This window comes from Candoia aspera, chromosome 2, assembly GCF_035149785.1.
Source record: "Candoia aspera isolate rCanAsp1 chromosome 2, rCanAsp1.hap2, whole genome shotgun sequence".
Taxonomy (NCBI): Eukaryota; Metazoa; Chordata; class Lepidosauria; order Squamata; family Boidae; genus Candoia; species Candoia aspera.
Window position 1 is genome coordinate 66852759 of NC_086154.1, and position 21136 is coordinate 66873894.

The window sequence follows — 21136 nt, forward strand, 5'->3', positions numbered from 1 at the left end:
TTTCCCTTTCCTTGTACATTGATATCTTCCAAATATAACGTGGGATAAAAGTGTCCCCACCAGCCTTCTCTCACTGGACGGAAGATGCCAGAACAGAATCCCTGGGGATCTGAACTGCTTCAGTTATTCAACTAGGGTGAAAGGCTGCAGTAGCGTTTGCATTATCAGAATAGTCTGATAATTGATAAAGCATCTTCTGTGGATTTCTAGTTAGCTTGCAAACTTTGGAGGTCCATTTATTTACACACAAGTAGAATCCAGCATGTGGCAAAAAGGTTAGACAGAGTTGCTTAGTAGGAGCTTGAACATCAAACATCCTGCCACAATGGAGCCATCCTCCCCCCGCCCCCCACATTTGCTGAAATCATTCATTTCAGTCTTCCAGATCTGAGTACCAGTAGGGTGTGGCTCCTTGTGGAAGCACTGTAAGCAGTAGTCTAGCTAAACAGTCTTGGCAAACAGTTACCCATTTTAGTTTCATTAGAAAAGGATCCCTCACTGTTAAAGGTATTGTGCTAAATGGCTGCCTATAAATGTGTTTTGGATTATCTGTTGGGAATCTTATTATGCAATCTGTGAACTGCCCAGAGAGAGTTTTGTTTTTTTAATAACATTTCTTCGGTAGCTAAACATTGTATTATATGCTTTTCTTTTTATGTTGTTCATTTTGTACTTTGAGTCTCTTAAGCTGTGATAGCTGCCCTGAGTAACCTTGCTCTGTTACATGTTTCTACTCATCTGAGTCAGTCCAGTGAACCATAACTTGCTATGTCTGGCAAAAGTTAGTAGATGTACAGTATGCTGTAACATTGGGGTGGAATTCTACAGGTTTTTGTACTGTTTCGGCAGACATCCCCTTATTTTTATTTGCACTACAGGAGTTCACTGGAATTAGCTATTGACTTCTGTTTGTCTCACTGGCAGAAAAACTGTTCTGAAATAATTTTAGGACTAGTTTAGTAGCACTATCATTTATGATGTTTAATACGGTTTGCACATTTTAGCATTAGCCAAGTAGTTCTGCATAGTTCAGTTTTCTCACTCAGTCTCAGAAAAGAACACAAAAATTTGGTCTTGGATGCCAGAATAGGGTTAGCCCAGCTCTCAATAAATGCTAACAAAAATATATTTGAAGAGATGGTAGATTTATTAAGAAATACATAAGGTAGGAAATCCTCACTTATTTCTAAACTATATCTTGAAGAGAGAGAAAGAAGAGAGGGAGAAAGTCCCCTTTGTCTCTTAAACACCAAGATGCATTTAACTAGCAATGGGCCAGGTGAGAGATGGAAACGGGCAGTGTGTGAAGAATGTATTTATTTATTATTTTATTTTCTATCCCGCCTTTATTATTTTTATAAGTAACTCAAGGCGGCAAACATACCTAATATTCCTTCCTCCTCCTATTATAATCTTTTCCTTATTTCTCTCTCACCATTTGCCATAGTGGTTAAAACGTGCAAAGAGATGATGCAGTCCCCAGCAGTATGTTTATTAAAGGAGCATTTGGGATGGATAAAACAAATCAATACACATTTACTGCACCATAAAATTAACTTTGCTGCTACAAGATGTGGTGCTGGCTACCAGTTTGGCTAGCTTCAAAAAAGGATCAGACCAATTCATGGAAGTCCTGGGGATCGATGGCTATTAGCCTTGATGGCAGTGGGACTGCCTATGAAGGCCATCCGCTGAGAGACTGGTGGGCTTCCTTGTGCGGTTGGTTGGCCATTGTGAGAACAGACTGCTGGGCCAGATGGGCCGAGGGTCTGATCCAGCAGGGCACTGCTTATATGTCCTTATGTTCCTTTTTAATGTAATAACTGCACTTGAAGTTGTAAACAAGGTTGTTGTAAATGTAAACAGTTTATTGATCAGTTTGACATAAAAACAAAATGAAGTATAAAACTTTGAATAAAATATTTGTTTTGTTCTAGAAAGGCAACACTTTACAAATTCATGACTATCCTTTGAAAACATTTGTCTTTAAGATATGTAAAGTAATTTATCTTAGATTGGCTATAACTGAGTGCTAGATATATTAGTTTCCCTAGACTTCAGTATTGCAGGTTGGAATAACGTTTGACCTACTGTAACAGTTCATACCTCCAAATGTTTTGGAGGCCCCAGGGCTATTTCTTCCATACCCAGCTTAAATCATCCATGACACAAGATCAGGAAAAATCCTCTATGAAAGGCTTTGCCGGTTTCTTCTCAGTGGAAGTTTAGAAATAGAATAGAGATTTTCCTGGGTGAATTTTAAATTGTTAAAATATGTGTTTATAGCATGAGATGAATAATATAACAGTGGAGGTAAGCAAATGCTAAATTATATTTGGATGGTTAAGTACCTATTACCTAATGCCTTCCAGTCAAGAGTTTTATAATACTATTCTAGATGTAGGCTATGTGGGAAGTGGTGGCGCTGCGGGTTAAACAGCTGAGCTGCTGAGCTTGCCGCTTGGAAGGTCGGCGGTTCGAATCCGCATGACAGGGTGAGCTCCCGTTGCTAGTCCCAGCTCCTGCCAACCTAGCAGTTTGAAAACTTGCAAATGTGAGTAGATTAATAGGTACCACTTTGGCGGGCAGGTAATGGCGTTCTGCTTAGTCATGCCGGCCACATGACCATGGAAGTGTCTACGGACAAACGCCGGCTCTTCAGCTTTGAAATGCAGATGAGCACAGCCCCCTAGAGTCAGACACGACTGGACTTAATGTCAAGGGAAACCTTTACCTTTACCTAGATGTAGGCTACACCTTACTTTGTGGAAGCAGACTTCTGTTTGCGTAATGAGACTTTTTGCTTTTGTCCTATGTATGTATGTATGTATGTATGTATGTATGTATCTATCTATCTATCTATCTATCTATCTATCTATCTATCTATCTATCTATCTATCTATCTATCTATCTAATTTGTCACCGCCCATCTCTTCCCACCAGAGGGACTCTGGGCGGTTTACAATAAAATAATCAGTAAAACACTAAACATACAATATAATTACAATATATAAAATACAGTATATATAAATAAATATAACTCTGTGTGTGTGTGTGTATAGTTATAAATAAATATAGGCATGCTGTATGCTGTCTAATCAGAGCTGAGAATATGTTAGTGCTTGCAGAATTTGGGGGAATTCTGCCATCACTTTTCATTATCTGCTTGTGGTCGATGTTGAATTCAGCCCTAAGTCTGCTTGGAAGAAGGATGATTAATTGAGTTTACTCTACCTGTTAGGTACAGTGTATTAGGGTAGTGTTAGAGTTTTACAGATTTTAAGTGGCTGTGTATTAATAACTAATGATTGAAGGCTGTAAATTTAATGTGCCCGGTTGCACAACCAAAATGGAGTGCAGTATGCCTGAAAACTCTTGTCTGGAGGTGATGGGCTGCTGGAGCACAAGTTACAGCACAACCCATGTAGTGTGGATGACTTGGAACAATAAGCTCCTGACTGTAGCTAAATGAAAGTACAGTATCTTAATCATTCTGCCCATTTTTCTTCTCCAACAACAGGCACAACAACATATCTGGCTAAGGGGCAGAAGTTTTAGTTGTAACAATATATCCTGCAGCAAAGCAAATACTTTTGGAGAGGGGTGGGTGTGCGTGTGCGCATTTGTACATGTGCATCTAAGAGAGAGTGTGTGAGTGCATTTCACGAGCCTTTAAAAGGTGCAGATGATATTAAATAAGAAATTTTGCACATTTAATGTAAAGGGACAGTGTGATGTTCCTTCTCTCTATCAAGATACAGTCATAATTAAGAACTTTCCCTAAACTCATCATCTATAGATATGTTGGGACTGGAATTCCCAGAACCTTTCTCTCCACGGTGCTGTAATTTATTAGTGTGTGGTTTGTGTTAGTCATTTATTGCTGGCATAGGTCTGCTTGCAGTGCTCAGGAAATATATGGGCTTCTTGACCTAATTTCAAAAGCTTTTTGCAAACAATTCAAACTTTTGGCCAGAGTAATCCAACCCTTTCCCAACTATTTGCTGGATGGGGAGAGAGAGAAGAGATAAAGGTGATGTCACATAAGGGAGAAAAGTTTTTAAAACTACAGAGAATGTGTTGTTCACAGTTTGCTTCAACATCAGAGCCCCCAGTGCACTTCTCCTGAGTGTTCCACAAAATAAAAATTAGGCACCACAGATCTAATCACGGCCTTTTTTTAGAGCTCCCCATAATGAATCAATCACAGGCTTTTTGCTCAGTTATCTTCTGTGAGCTTGGAAGATCCCAGAATGCGGGCAGCTGCCCTGTGAATCAGGGTAGATTTAAAGCAAATGGGTATAAAGGTTTAAATTACTAGTTGGGAAGACTTCGTTTTATTATTTAAATCACCAATTATCCACAAGTCAGGAAGGTTCTATAATTTCTGATAAAAATGCATTTTTGTTTGGTATAACACAAATTTATATTCTTCAAGATTCAGCAATACTTGCAGGTTTGATTTTTAGAAGGTACATACTATCCAGACTAATTAGTCAGATTTTTTACCAGATAAATTTAACCCTAATAGGCACTTCCTTTGCCCCCAATTATAGGCAATTCATGAAAATATCCCCCAAATTGGGTCTGTTTTATGGCTTGCTACCATGTTTAGGATTAGTCAGTGATAGATATACCAGAAGCGTATCCCTCAGAGCTTCATGATCAGGGCTGTGGGAATTCATTTTGTATTTTGCGTGTGGGTGTGGGTGTGTGTATGTATATATATTCTTCTTTATCTTTGCACTTTTACAAGGGATCAGTTATCAAGGCAGAATGTAAGATTCCCCCCCCCCCCAAGAATAGACAGAAATGGCAGTATAACAGAGACAAAAATCCTGCTGAATGCTCAGCTTCTCCTGTTTGCCATCCAAGAGTTGTCAGCTCTGGCTGAAAGTAATCTGGAAGACTTTTCCTAGCTGAATAAATAAGTGTCTTTTATACTCTTGTGTGTGCATGTATGCATGTGCATATATATGCCTGCCAAAAGTGACATTCTCAGAAAGGGTGGAGTCAGGACAAAAGAAATAATATTGATTGAATTAATAACATAGTTAAAAATCAATTGCCTGTAAACTGAGATACCTTGTTTATAAAATTAATTGGTTCACATCTGTAGGTGCCAACCATTTTGTTTCACACAAAGAAATAAATGCTCACAGGTCCACCTACATATTTCTCACCCTTCTTCCAGAAAAGCCAACCCAAAATGGCGGGGGGAACAGGGTAGAAATGAGGTTGGTAAAGGAGTAGCTGTACAGGGCATGGCATAGAAAGAAAGGAATAACATTGGATAGAGATTAGGTGAAGGAAAGAGCAATGGATCACTAAAAAGGAATTCTGTTCTTTTCAGAGAATGTAGGACATCTTCTGCCTTCCCGCTCCATCTTACAATGATTATTTAAAAGAAAAATCTCCATTTTAGAAAGTAACATAGAATAGCTATTAGAAGTTATGTTTCTGATTATTGTATATTCATTTTTATGAGAATATTAAGAAAAGATTTAAAATCTTATTTAAATAGGAAAAAAACAGCCTATTTTAATTTTTTTTTTAAAAAGATAATTGATTTTTATCCACCCTATTGTGGATATCATTACCCGACCTCATTGTAGAATTGGGCGGCCTTATACAATTATAAAATAAAATAAACACATAGGGTGCTTTTTTTTATGGCTGGCCCAAGTTATACGACATGTTAGCTTTGCTTTCTGTCGCATGTCCTGTTGTAAGGAGGCTTCCGTGTGAACTATTGTTTTTTATTCTGGGGCTATTTGAAATCCCTCTTAGCCCTGAATTAAATTATTCCTGGGCTCAAAAAACCTGCAATAGGTAGTTAAACATAGGGCTTCATTGCTAGCATTGGACTCAACTCACACCCTTTGGTTCCTACTGAATTTACCTAATTATAGAGCTTGATGTTTTGTGGAGGTCCTACATCTTCTCTATTCCAGAGTAAAAAATAATAATTAATTAGAATGTGGTAGTTACATGTTAGACGTATTAATTTATGATCCCCTCTAAAGATACTCCTTTAGATATTTGTGAGGGAAAGAACTCTAGACAGTGCAGAACATCATTAGCAAATCATTGGAACATAAACCTATCCCTTAGCTAGAGGAAAATGCTCTTCTTAAAGACTGGAATGAAGACAAGGCCTGGTGATGATCCCCACCATAATCAAGGTTTGTACGTGAGTTTAAGCTATATCATGTGGTAAAGGCTATGATCTGCAAGCTTGCTTTTTAAAAATCTGAAGGTAGTCATTTAATTCTTTACATATCTTGAGGGAAACTCAGTAATGATGAGAGTCAGTCGAATAACTCTACTTCCATTCTGTTATTTCAGCAGTGTTTTTAGTCAGACTATTCTCATGATTGAAAAGGTCCCTTGGGATGTATCCCCATCCATAGCTGTGGGTTTACTACAGTGGTGTTTGTCTTCCATCATGCTGTGTTTCAGTTTACCTACCTACTATTCATTCAAGCTGTCCTCAAAGTGGAAGCTCAAGCTTTATGGTTCCTTTTGAAGACTAGTTTACTGTAGCTTGACAGATTCCAGAGTTATATGTGAATATTCATTGGATGTACTCATTAATTCATTCTTGTAACCCAACTGGAGTTTATCTGGACTCTTTCCAGTCAGGATTCAGAGCTGGGGATGGTACAGAGATGAATTTGGTTGTGCTTGTCAGTGACGTATGGCAAGCGCAGGATGGGGGTGGTGTGTCCGTCCTGGCTCCCTTTGATCTCTCAGCAGCTTTAGATACCATTGGCTGTGGTATTCTTCTGGACCGGATAAGGGGAGTGCTGGTGGAGGGCACTGTTCTGTGGTGGTTCTTCTTCCTCCAGGGCTGGTTGGTGGGAGGGGAATGGTTGAAGCCTAGATCCCTGCTTTGTGGGATGTCTCAGGGCTCTGCCCTCTCCCCTCTCCTTTTTAATATTTACATGAAACCACTGAGGAGGTCATATGATGGTTCAGGGTCAGGTATAAAAATAATAAAGATGGGATAGATAGATAGATAGATAGATAAGGTATCACCAATATGCTGATAATCCCCAGCTACACATCTCTCTCCCTGGCTGTCCAAGTGAAGCTGTCGAGGTTCTTTCCCAGTGTCTGGAGGCTATGAGGGTCTGGATAGGGGAGAACAGGTTGTGGTTCAACTCTGCTAAGACTGAGTGGTTATGAGTTTTGGGTTTCCCAGATCTGGGAGTTGCAGTTTCCATCTTTGGTTCTGGGTGAGATGGCACTTCCCCATTCAGACTTGAACAGTCTGGGGGTTCTCTTGAACTCACAGTTCCTGCTTGAAGAGCAGATGGCAGCTATGGCCAGGGGAGCCTTTGCACAACTGGGTCTTGTGCACCAGTTGTGCCCATTCCTGGACTGGAAGGCCCTGCTCGTAGGCAGCCACACCTTGGTCACTTCCTGATCGGACTATTGCAGCAGTTCGAGTAGTTATGGGTGCATCTTGTTATACCCACATGAAACCACTACCCATGAGCTGCACTGGCTCCTGGTAGGCATCTAGGTGCGATTCAAGGTGCTGGCGTAGGATTGGGTTACTTGAGGGACCGCCTTATCCCAAGAACATCTGCCAGCCCCACATGCTCCCACAGGGGCCTTGTCATCTTACGAGATCTAGGAAGCATGGCTTTTCTGTGGTTGCCCCTGCTTTCTGGAATGATCTCCCCTCCAGTATAAGACCTGGCCCTTCCCCCAGGCATTAGGGTTCAGATGAGTGGGACGCCCCCATCCCGAGGTTGTTTTGTTACGTGCTTGGTTGCTATTTTACATTTTGTATTTATATATTGTTTTGTTGTTGTTGTTAGTTTTTGTTGTTTTTCTTCTTTTTGATTTGTTGTGTGTCGCCCAGAGTCACACAGTCTGAATTGGGTGGCCTTATGAATCTTGAAATAAATAAAATGTTCATCAGTATTATATCTATGACAACTGTGAAACTTACTTGCTGCTTTTGGCTCTTTACAGTCTGCCCCACATCCCAGAAAAGAAACAGCATGGCTGCAAAGGAGAAATTGGAAGCAATGTTGAATGTGGCCTTACGGGTGCCAAGCATCATGCTTTTGGATGTCTTGTACCGGTGGGATGTCAGTTCCTTCTTCCAGCAGATCCAAAGAAGTAGCCTCAACAACAATCCCCTCTTCCAGTACAAGTATTTGGCCTTTAATATGCATTATGTGGGTGAGTACATGTACGTGGCCTGTGGAGAGATGAATGTTGCAGATCAATGTTTCTCAGCTGGAGAACATCCTGGCTGGGGAATTCTGGGAGTTGAAGTCCACACAGCTTAATGTTGCTGAGGCTGGGAAACAAATATGGTTGTAGATAATCATTACATTTTGGCTGAAGTGAAACCTCTTTCTTACTTGATTCAGAGCATCCAATTATATCTTAGTTGACCCTGGGAACCAAAGGAGTCATTCTGGGTGCATTGTGTAGAATTGCAACCTCCTGCTCTCACTTAAAAAAGACAGGCAAATATTCCAAGGATTTTTCACTAGCACTCTTTAAACAGTGGAATGGCTGTTACAGCCAGACATATCTATATTCCTCCACCCCAGTACAGATTGGTAATTGCTAGGTGGAGGTAATGGTTGCTTGTTTGTTTGTTTATTCGTTTAGTTGCTTCCGACTCTTCGTGACTTCATGGACCAGCCCACGCCAGAGCTTCCTGTCGGTCGTCAACACCCCCAGCTCCCCCAGGGACAAATCCGTCACCTCTAGAATATCATCCATCCACCTTGCCCTTGGTCGGCCCCTCTTCCTTTTGCCTTCCACTCTCCCTAGCATCAGCATCTTCTCCAGGGTGTCCTGTCTTCTTATTATGTGGCCAAAGTATTTCAGTTTGGCCTTTAATATCGTTCCCTCAAGTGAGCAGTCTGGCTTAATTTCCTGGAGGATGGACTGGTTTGATCTTCTTGCAGTCCAAGGCACTCTCAGAATTTTCCTCCAACACCACAGTTCAAAAGCATCGATCTTCCTTCTCTCAGCCTTCCTTATGGTCCAGCTCTTGTAGCCATATGTTACTACGGGGAACACCATTGCCTTAACTATGCGGGCCTTTGTTGTCAGTGTGATGTCTCTGCTCTTAACTATTTTATCGAGATTTGTCATTGCTCTTCTCCCAAGGATTAAGCGTCTTCTGATTTCCTGACTGCAGTCAGCATCTGCAGTAATCTTCGCACCTAGGAATACAAAGTCTTTCACTGCTTCTACATTTTCTCCCTCTATTTGCCAGTTATCAATCAAGCTGGTTGCCATAATCTTGGTTTTTTTGAGGTTTAGCTGCAAGCCAGCTTTTGCACTTTCTTCTTTCACCTTCATCATAAGGCTCCTCAGTTCCTCTTCACTTTCAGCCATCAAAGTGGTATCATCTGCATATCTGAGATTGTTAATGTTTCTTCCAGAGATTTTAACTCCAGCCTTGGATTCCTCAAGCCCAGTATGTCGCATGATGTGTTCTGCGTACAAGTTGAATAGGTAGGGTGAGAGGATAGAGCCCCGCCGTACTCCTTTCCCAATCTTAAACCAGTCCGTTGTTCCGTGGTCTGTTCTTACTGTCGCTACCTGGTCGTTATACAGATTTCTCAGGAGGCAGACAAGATGACTTGGTATCCCCATACCACTAAGAACTTGCCACAATTTGTTATGGTCCACACAGTCAAAGGCTTTAGAATAGTCAATACAACAGAAATAGATGTTTTTCTGAAACTCCCTGGCTTTTTCCATTATCCAGCGGATATTGGCGATTTGGTCTCTAGTTCCTCTGCCTTTTCTAAACCCAGCTTGTACATCTGGCAATTCTCGCTCCATGAATTGCTGAAGTCTACCTTGCAGGATCTTGAGCATTACCTTACTGGCATGTGAAATGAGTGCCACTGTTCGATAGTTTGAACATTCTTTAGTGTTCCCCTTTTTTGGTATGGGGATATAAGTTGATTTTTTCCAGTCTGATGGCCATTCTTGTGTTTTCCAAATTTGCTGGTATATAGCATGCATTACCTTGACAGCATCAATGGTTGCTAAGTTTAGTTTTATTTTTGTTTGATATGTAAACCCTGTGTTTCTTGCTCTGGGGAGCACTCAAGATAGTCCAAGTTGAGAGGACAAAAGAAACAATGAATACAGATGGCCTTTATATCATAACATTTTGAATCTAGTGGGAATTTACTGGGAAACACACTCTGTTCTGAGGTGGTGTTTTCTGGACAGGAAATTGTGTTTGAAGAAGCACTTGTGCCATGCTTAAAACATAGTATTTGTCACTGCTTTCTCTCTCTTCCACCTGTTCTTTTTCCAAGATGAACTCAGTCATGCCCAATCTCGTCCCTTCTATTCCTGATAAAAGACATGGGGGAGTGAAAGAAAAGCAGGGATTATATTGTGTTTGCTTGGTCAGATAAGAAAGCTGCATTCAGATATATCAATATATTGCTAGAATAAGCCTTCAGTTCATCTTGCTATGTTCCTCCAAAGCAGTAATAAAGGGAGAATAGAAGCATTTGCTTTCATTTTCAGTGAACAATAATTTGTCATTAAAATGTCAGCCAGGGCAAATGCATTTATTTTTAATTATGGTTTGTTTGAAGAAGCCAGACTGAATCAATAGTTTACTGTCCTGATTGGCCCAGGAAGGCCAGTGCTGAAACTGGTTTATGCAGTGGTTTATGCATAACAGCAATATGTGGATAGTTGAAAACAAACATAAATGCATGCAATCTCTTTTTTCATGGTTGGACTAAATTATGGCCACACACACACACACACACACACACACACACAGAGCCCTGAGTTGGGGAGCAAATAAGAAAAAAAAACCAGACAAATTCTCACCTTTTTTTCAGGCCTGGTCAGGGAGAAGACTTTGTTTCCACCCCTCCCTCCCTGTCACACACACACACCTACCTACCTACCTACCTTTTGGGCCGATACCAATTTCCAAAACAAAATATTGCCATTGTTGGGGAGCGAATAAGAAAAAGAAAAAAAAAAACAGACACACATTCTCACTTTCTTTGCTGGCTTGAACTTGCTGGCTTATCAGGAGGGTTGCCAATGACCAAAATATGATGTTTGTTATAAAATTAAGCAGAAATATGACATAACACCTTTAAAAAGTCAAAATACGACTTTTCAGGCAAAATAAAAAACATCTAATGTTTACCAGATTACTCTAAAACATGTTTTAACTTACTTATAAATTCAAATAAAGGTTCCAGAAAAAATATGACATGTCATAGAAATTTTCACCCTACTAATAAGATAGGTATCATTTGTTTTTATTTAGAAGAGGATTTGGGAAGGTGAGCAATAGCTTATGGGAATGTCCAAGTTGTTGAGTGTAGTAATGATTGAGAATCAGCAATGACACTGACAAAAGGATGTGCTGTTCAGGAATTTTCTATTTCTTTTTGAACTGGCTCATGCTGATCTGGCTATTCTTGGGTAGGGTGGATAGCAGTTTTCTGGAATTTGACTTTTGGACCAGAAACAGTTATAGGGTTCAGGACGTGGTGTTCCAGATGCCATAGGCCTGTTGCAGGACCAGCTATGTCCAGAATACCACAAAGAAATACAAGTTTGGAAGATGAACTTCAGGGAAATTGCTGGTGGAATGTTCCATTCTCAGAACAGCAGGTTTCCACATTCCTGATTATGACTATTTAGAGTAACTATTAACTCTCATTAAAAACAAGCCTGTTTTCTTGGAAAAAATATGGTTGTGACTCATTAGCATATTCTGAATATGCACAATCTGGTTTTCAATCCTCAAGTTTTCCCTGAATTAAATAATAAAGTAGGGAAATTTCCTTACGTAACACACAGAAGTGGCAACTGCAAAACAATTTATGCTATTGCTTCTGAGACCCATAAAGAACTGGAGAAAACTTTTGCTTTTTATCTTGATCAGAACTGTTGGCAGATTGCTGGGAAAGCCTTTGGCTCAGGAGAGATCAGAAAAGTCACACACCAGGCATTTCTATAAAAATAATTTATTTACAGAAAGCAAAACATATTTAAAGGACTTGGCTCTCAGTGAGAGCAGCCTGACTTTCTACATGTCTGCACAAAAGGAAAGAGGAACGAAAAGAAGTCTGGGCAGGTTCCTCCCCCCCAGGCAATGCAACACATTTAACACGTGAAAAGGAGACAATCAAATTCAACCTCTTCACCCGGCCAAAATGATTAGTTACCATAGCAACCTTAATCTGTAGTAGGAAACATTAACACTCCCCTTTTTATACTACAGATTAAGATGCCAACCAATCTTCTTCGACAACTCTGTATGTCTTTCCATTCACATTATTTTAACATTATCTCCCCTTTGGTTTAACAGAAAGCTACCATCCTCCTCCCTGTGTTTTTCCAAACCTAGGTTGTTATATTTCCAAGGCTTTTAAATAGGAAATGGCTTTTCATGCAGGATTCAAAATCAAGCCTTTGTTTTTCTGTTGATGTGAACAGCAGCAAATCATCAACATAAATGCACAGATATATACAGCCTTGTTTGTCCTTCTTCATATATACACATGGATCTGCTTTTCCTTTTTCAAAACCAAAATTCTGCAGTTTTTCATCTAATTTTTGGTTCCAGGATCTAGCAGCCTGTTTTAACCCATAGATTGACTTCTGCAGTTCACAGACTAGATTCTCCCCTTTTTCATAGCCAGGGGGTTGCTGCATGTATAATTTGTGGTCTAAATCACCATAGAGAAATGCAGTCTGAACGTCATAGTGGTGAACTGACATTCCTTTCAGTGCAGCAACTTTTAACAGTAATCTAATTGATTCACCTTTAGTAACTGGTGCAAAAGCCTCGTCAAAGTCTAAATCTTTCCTTTGAGTGAACCCTTTTGCAACCAACCTTGCTTTATATTTTTGGATTTTGCCATCAGCATCCCTTTTCAGTTTGAAAACCCACCTGCAACCTAGACAGCGTTCATTGGGAGGTAGATTTACCAGTTTCCAAGTTTTATTTTTTTTTCAAGGATGCTAATTCCTGTTGCATGGCAGAATGCCAATTTTGTGCAATCTCAGGTGGTAAAGCATTCACTTGTTCTAAAGACTCAGGTTCTGTGAATATGTGGAAAGCCTTTACTGTTTCAGCCTGAAAACGTGATGGAGGAACGCCTTTATTACTCCTCTGAGATCTGCGAGGTAATACAGGGCTTAAATTTTGACTCCTATCACTTTCCTGAGAAGCATCTGTCTCATTAGACAGATCTTCAGTTTGCTTTTCTGGTTTAATGTCCTCATCAGCCAAAAGATCACCATCAGCAAGTCCTTGCTGTTCTCTTGTGGTGGTCAGATCAACTGGAGAGCTAGAGTTTAATCTCCCCCAGTTTTGTTCAGCAAAAGAAGCGCTTTTGCTAATTATCAATTTCTCTCGCATTATGAACCTGTAGCTCCTTTGGCTTTGTTCATAGCCAACAAAGATGGCTTTCTTTGTTGTGGGGCCTCCTTTCCTTCTCTGCTGTTTTGGAATGTGAACCCAAGCAGTGCTACCAAACACTCTCAGATGGTTTACCTTTGTTTTCACACCATAAAACAAATGGAATGGAGTGTCCTGAATCACAGAGTTATACAATCTGTTTTGTACATAACAGGCAGTAGATATGGCCTCTCCCCAATATTTAAAAGATAAATGTGAATCTTTAATCATGCATTCCATCGCATTTTGCAAGGTTCTGCCCTTTCTTTCAGCAACACCATTTTGCTGAGGGGTGTAAGGGTTAGAAAGAAATTGTTCTATCCCCTTTTCTGCTAGGAACCTTTTGAATTTGTGAGAAAGGTATTCTCCTCCTCTATCACATTGGAGTGCAGATACAGGCCTAGGGAATTTTCCATTTGCCCATGTCACAAAACTTTTAAATTTCTCAAATGTCTCATCTTTATGTTTTAAGATGTAGATAAATGTGTATCTTGAGAAATCATCAATGATGGTCATTGCATACCTTGCTTGTCCAAGACTTGGAGCAAAAGGACCAATAATGTCAGAGTGTACAATTTCCAAAGGTCTAGTTGTAACTCTCACTGTGCTTACTCACAGGAGCTTTTAGTGTTTTGCATTCTTTGCAAACTACACAGTCTAAGTATTTATCACAGGGTTTTATCTTTAGGTCAGCACACAGCTGTGGCATTTGTGCTATATACTTGAAATTAGCATGACCAAATCTCCTGTGTACCAGGTGTACACATTGATCATGATATGGCGTGTTGCCAACTGCAGACTTGCAGCTTGGCTTCCTTGCATTTTGCACAATGTACAAGGAGTCTTTTAACGTACCAGTAGCACACAATTTTCCATTTTTACGTATCTCACAACCATTTTTCTTAAATGTTATGACATACCCTGTTGCAGCCAATTGTGCCACAGATAAAAGGTTTGATTGTAAATTTGGCACATACAACACACCTTTTATAGTTTCTCCCAAGCAGGATAAATACAAGTCACCTTGTCCCATAATTTTGGTCACAGACCCATCAGCCAAAGATACACGTTGTCTTTCAGTTTTAGACAGTGACACAAAAGAGCTTTTACAATTACATAAATGACAATTGGCCCCAGAATCTAACACCCATACATCAGAATTACCCTTCTCAGCAACCTGTGCAATTTGGGTTGTCTGAAGAGCCTTCTTCTGTGTTGCCCTTGTGTTCTTCTTCTTTGTCTTTCTACTCTTGGGTCTCAAGGCACAGTCTTTCTGCAAATGTCCAGCTGAACCACAAGTGAAGCATCGCTGGCTGGCTAGCGCTGTGGCCTCAGCTTCCTTTCCCTTCTTTTCCCTTGTTTTCTGGTATTGCAGCTTTCCAGAAGAGATCGGGGGGGGGGGGATCTTTCCTCTCTCTTCTCGCATTCAGCGAGTAAGCACTGTGTAACATACGATGGGATGAGGTCTGCTTCAGGCATAGCCTCTAGGGTACAAATCAGTGTGTCCCACGTTTCATTTAGTGAGGACAGGAGGATATATGATTTTGTGAGAGGTGTAAATTCCATTCCTCTCTCCTGCAACTCAACAAACAGCTGCTGAATATAATGCAGGTGCTCAGGAAGGCTATCTCCTTCTGCAAGGTAGGCTTTGTACAGCTTTTTCGTCAGGGTAACTTTACTCCCTGCTGTTGCCTTTACATACAAGTCTCTCAAAGCGTCCCAAAGTTGCTTTGCAGACTGCATGCCTCGCACGTGGACTAGCTGATTGTCCTCAACTCCCAGGATAATGGTGGCTCCAGCCCACTCATCCTGTCTCAGCCATTCAGCACTGGGATTTTGAGGGGTTTGCTCACCAATTGGCAGCCAAAGATTCTCTCTGCGAAGATACATCTCCATCTTCAGGGCCCAATTCAAATAGTTGGTCTGTGATAGGCGCTCCAGAGGCATCGCTGAGGGCTGGGAGGTAGCCATGGCTTCTTCCTTCTTTTGCAAGTCACCTCAGCTGGCTTCTTTGTCCTGTAGACCAGCAGTTGCTGGAAAATCTCCAGGCGGCTCCAAAGAAGGTCTTTACAGGTCTTTGCTACCTGCCTTTAAATTGTGCATGAGGTGTGGAGCTGATCTCTCTTTTATCTCTGGGTTTACTGGGCTGTTTACTGGGCCCATAACCTGTTGGCAGATTGCTGGGAAAGCCTTTGGCCCAGGAGAGATCAGAAAAGTCACACACCAGGCATTTCTATAAAAATAATTTATTTACAGAAAGCAAAATGAAAGCAAAACATATTTAAAGGACTTGGCTCTCAGTGAGAGCAGCCTGACTTTCTACATGTCTGCACAAAAGGAAAGAGGAACGAAAAGAAGTCCGGGCAGGTTCCTCCCCCCCAGGTGATGCAACACATTTAACACGTGAAAAGGAGACAATCAAATTCAACCTCTTCACCCGGCCAAAATGATTAGTTACCATAGCAACCTTAATCTGTAGTAGGAAACATTAACAAGAACCTCTTTATGCACTACTTGTGTCACCCCTGATCTCTGGCCATGCAGATGTAGGCTAATGGTAATGGTCTGCTGATTTCACACATCACACTGACAATAGTTTGTTCAGTTATGGTTTGTTAATGAACTACAATTAGCTAAATTTCCATAACATGTTAAACCAGAAACTATGGATTATGGCTGGATTTGCACAATACACTAAACCAAACAAACCAACAACTACATTATCATTGCCCAGAATCATTGGTGAGTGGGATATGGCACAGTGACCAGTAACCTAGAAATTGAAATTATGGATGGATGGATGGAGGATTAGTGTAATGTGAGAGCTACCCATAATGGCTTCATATTATATGTCTACCAGAACATTCTGGTTTATTCAGCAAACCATGATGAAACAATTCCTAGGTTAATATTATGTGTGGATGTAATAAAGTGTGTGCTTCTTACAGAATGGTGTTGCTTTACAGTATTATTTAAGAGAATGCACTTCTGTGCTGCATATCAGTTACTCAGGATGGATATTCTGTCTAGGATTTCTAGAGAATTGTTGGCTTGGATCTGTTGTGGTAGGGAATGCTTCCTAGTGAAAGCTGCTTCATGAAAAGCATGATGGACGTACCACTGTTTCAGATAGGCATGATGCACTCTAATGCAGGAATGAAAAATTCCCCTCTAGCCCATCGACTTGTTCTTCCTTGTAAGGACTTGGAAGAGGCTGAAAAGGAAACAGAGGAACTCTAGACGTAAATGGGAGAAGAGTTCATTCGTAGCTTACCTCATAAACAGTAGGTGGTCCAGACTTCAAAAAAAAAAAAAAAAGATGGGAGAGAAGAGATTGAAAACATTCAAGGACTGCGCCTTAATGAACTCCCTATTAAAAGAGGGCTGGAGGTTCCTGTCACAGTTCCCAAGATCCTGTACCAATACCCTAGTGTAACGATTGCCTAAACCCAAATACTCAGTCTCACAAGCTCGGGCTTAAAGATAACTGATTTATTAAAGGAATAGTATGCAAATACAGAGAAAGCTGAGAATGAGCAAAAGCGCGCCAAATACAAACTAAATACCCTCGCTTCAAACCCAATCCCGCCCCTCGCCCCACCATAGCAACCACCCCCTCCCAGGTGTTGGCAACCATCACACATCGGCCTGGGAAAGTAACCTTGAAGACATGTCATAACCCAAACATACATTCCTGCAGAACAGCAAGGAGATTACAGCCTGGCACGGCTGAAATTCCCCTCCCCGCAAATGACAGACACGGAACAGGAGAGTGACATGTGAAACGTTACGATGTATTCAAACCATTGGAACGATGAACATGACATATCGCCCCCCTTAAAGAAACTAAACTAAGCAGCAAGTTCATGCGGCTAGGCAGAATAAAGACGGGCTAAGTGATTTTACAGTGTGGGACACGCATCAGCACCTATACATAGGAAGACACGCATCAAAGAATCCACATGTGAAACGCTCCCATTCATCTCTACACAAGATCTAAGCATTGGCATGAAAATTTTCACGATGCAGATATTAGCATTGAACATTGCGATCATGACAAAACGCAAGGAACAGGTTACAGTGGTTAAACAGCATATAAATGCAAAAGGCTAAACAGCATGAGAATGCTAAAGCAAACCACAGAGCCCCGCCCCTCCACTCAGTCCGGAGGGACATGCTTCCAGCAAACAAAGCCCTGAAACCCACCCCTATCTCGCCCGAAATCCAGGATTTCTCGCTGATCGCCAGCCTCGCTCGGTGGGTCCACCTCCTCCGCCCTCAGTGCGATGAATGCGTCGCCTTCTTCCTCGGGCCCCAAGGCGGGCTGTCTCACCTCGGCCTCTCCGCTGCATCCCGCCCGACCGCCGCCGCTCTCCACGCAGCCCAGGCCCCTCGAGGCCGCACCCTTCTTGGCGCTGACACAGGCAGGAACGATGGCTCTCTCCTGCCGCGCTTGCATCCCGTGGAGCAGCGCCATCTCCAGCCACAGGAAGTTCCTCATCCAGTCCCGCTGCGCCTCCGAGCGCTCGCACCGCAGCTCGGCTTCGGTCAGCAGGAACACCCACCACTCCAACGAAAATGCCGATGTGCCGCCCTCCTTCGCCGGAACCATGCAGCCACGCCGCGTCCCAGCCTGGGCCATCAAGGATGCCAGCCACTCCGGGGACCACACCGGGGCGCCGCTCTCCACCTCCAAACCCATCCCCGACTCCGGAACATCGCTACCGGCCACCGCGCTGAGGTCGCTCCCCCGCGACTCTGCCCGTTGCGGCCTGACCCGCCGATCAGCGAATTCCACCTCCGGAAACGTGGGGTATTGGGGTCTCCAGGTGGCATGAGCTAGCCCCGACCGAGCTTCCGCCACGCCGTCCCCGCTGGAGCGCTGTTGCGCCCCGATTCGTCCATCCATTGTTAAAGTCATCGCTAGCTCTCCCCTTCACCAAAGGCTTGGATGGGGGCTAGCGGAAAATTTCATTATGATTCTCAGCTTTATGTAACGATTGCCTAAACCCAAATACTCAGTCTCACAAGCTCGGGCTTAAAGATAACTGATTTATTAAAGGAATAGTATGCAAATACAGAGAAAGCTGAGAATGAGCAAAAGCGCGCCAAATACAAACTAAATACCCTCGCTTCAAACCCAATCCCGCCCCTCGCCCCACCATAGCAACCACCCCCTCCCAGGTGTTGGCAACCATCACACATCGGCCTGGGAAAGTAACCTTGAAGACATGTCATAACCCAAACATACATTCCTGCAGAACAGCAAGGAGATTACAGCCTGGCACGGCTGAAATTCCCCTCCCCGCAAATGACAGACACGGAACAGGAGAGTGACATGTGAAACGTTACGATGTATTCAAACCATTGGAACGATGAACATGACACCTAGTTTTTGCTTTAAAACTCCATATTGAAGTGGTCTGATTCTTGATTCTTTGGTCATATGGTATGGGGCCTGATAGGCCCTCTTTCCCTGACGTCATTCAAAGGTTTTCAGATAATGAAAACTATTTCTGATAAGCAACAGATCAAATAGATTAGCTTCTCATTGGCCCACTCTAGCTTTAAAGCATCATGCGAATGTGTGGTCCTCTAAATCCCTTGCTGTTAGAGTGACTGGAACTACTGGGAGATATGGTTCACCAATATCTGGAGAATAGCAGACTGTCCACCTGTGCTTTGAAGAGTCTCCATTGGAAGGCTTTTAAAAAAATTTATCGTTACACAGGAATATCTGAAGGGAGTCAAGTACTTGGAAGAGTAAGGCAACCTTTCTATTTCCCTAAACACTGGGATCTTCCACTTCAAAAAATCATCCCTGCTAGCAACAGACTTTTAAAAAGTCTTCATTTATATAGGTCATGTAGGCAACCTGCAGTCCACAGTTGCATGTGGCTTCCAACTGACGAGTTTCCTGCCATTTTGAGATGGGCATATTATATGTAGGAAGCTAAGAAACCCCCAAACTCATCCTCCCCACCCCTGCAAATAATGCTGAATGCAGCTCTTGGCCTCCAAAATATTGGTCTAAGTGATATAGTTTGTGCCTGGCATGGTTCAGTAACTCAGTTTTAATCCTGTTACTGTAGGTGTAGGATAATTGTCTGCTTACCTGTCTATTGCCTGCAGCATCCTGTTTTTCTTTGCAGATTACATGTTACTTGTTGTTCACCACCACAATTAATTTATGCCTTGCAGAGATACTAGGGATATCTGATTAACCAAAAGAATCTAGTTTCTCCCTTTTCCTCCACTCAAGTATCTGAAAGGTTCTGCTTTAATTGAGAGTTTCTCTGTAATGATGGACTCAGAGAATGGAAAATATCTTGGTTAATATAGAAAGAGTCAGGATCACAAGCCAATTGCATGTTGTAGTTATAGTCAAATAGTGAGATTACAGTGTTAAAATAAAACTTAGCTATGTAGCTTATGAATAACCTTGGGTCAATCAGTAGTCAAACTCTGAATGTGCCTTCTGGCCATGTGCATGATTGAACCATCAGACCAGAAAGTCTTCCATAAGTTATAGTTTCCCAGTTTTCCTGAGTCAGGGAACTCCAACTAATATCTCTGGAACAAGACAGTATTTGATTCTCTAATTTGAACTTGGATTAATATCCCTATTCAGATGAAGCCAAGTTTGGAAGATTTCCTGGTTTAGTGATTCATTCATATATAGAAGGATTACCTGAGCAACCAAAAATTATTCTAATATTCTGGCTTATTATCTTAAGATGTATTTATCCAACTATCCCTTTTTGCTCAGCTTAACCTCTATCACTGAATTCTTTGGAGGAAAGAATTGGGAACAGGGTGGGACATGAACTGCATATGACATCTCAAAATTTTTGGAAGGAAAGGAGGATATAAATCTAAAGAAGTAAAAGGCATGATGTTATGGGGTAGTGGGAAAAGAATTGTAGAACAAAATAGGAGGTGCAAGTAGAAGATAACATTGATGCTATAGATAGAGAAAGGGGCTTTGAAAAGTTACCGGAAACATTCTTGTGGCATGAAATAATGATTTTTACTGTATTGGAGGTGGGGGGGGAGGGATGCTAGCCTAGCAAAGAGAGCGGAAGACCAGGCTACTTCTGTGTATTTTTAAGGTCTTCTATCAAGACCTTCTATGAGGAAGGGATGGAGCAACCAATTCCACCTTGACTGTCCTGCTACATTCCATGTTGGTCATGGAAGAAAAGACATACTCCAGAGTTAACAGGGAAACAAAGCAGGCTAGTGGAGGCATTTTTTTTTCCTCAGTCAGAGTTGTGCTATTGTGCTGGACAAACACAGATTTCAAAGTGAAGTCAGATTGAAGATAAAGTCAATGTCATTTTGTTGGCTTCCTTTCTCTGCTTGGCTCCATGGTGCCAGGATGAATGATTAGCAGGCTGTGCTAGATGTGGGTGGAGGCCATACCTGCAATTTGCTTTATCGCTGACTTTCCTTCACCTTCTTTCACCAGCACAGCTCTCCTGCATCAGTGCACTGTTCACCTCAATGGGATAAGCTAATCTCTCAGTTTAGAGTATGGCTTCATTTTTTAAAAACAGTGTTTGTTTTCATCAACCTCCGTGTCAGCTTTTCTTAAGAATCCCTGCATTGGAATGTATTTGCAATTTTATTATCAGTTTAAAAAATAAAACAGCAAGAAGCTTCAAACGAGTAGCTGGGAAG

At 41.7% G+C, this 21136-nt stretch overlaps 1 protein-coding gene across 2 annotated transcripts in view; it reads left to right on the forward strand.

Moving 5' to 3' along the window:
• RNF145 (ring finger protein 145) overlaps window positions 1-21136 on the forward strand; it is an 80417-nt gene that overhangs the window by 4437 nt on the left and 54844 nt on the right. Inside the window, exon 2 of one of the 2 annotated variants that reach the window (XM_063292123.1) lies at window positions 7990-8202. In XM_063292123.1, coding sequence (XP_063148193.1) covers window positions 8019-8202 — 184 coding nt within the window. In that variant the 5' untranslated portion in view covers window positions 7990-8018. Of the gene's footprint in view, window positions 1-7989; window positions 8203-21136 lie in introns of those variants that run through there. The other variant, XM_063292124.1, reaches the window with a different exon arrangement.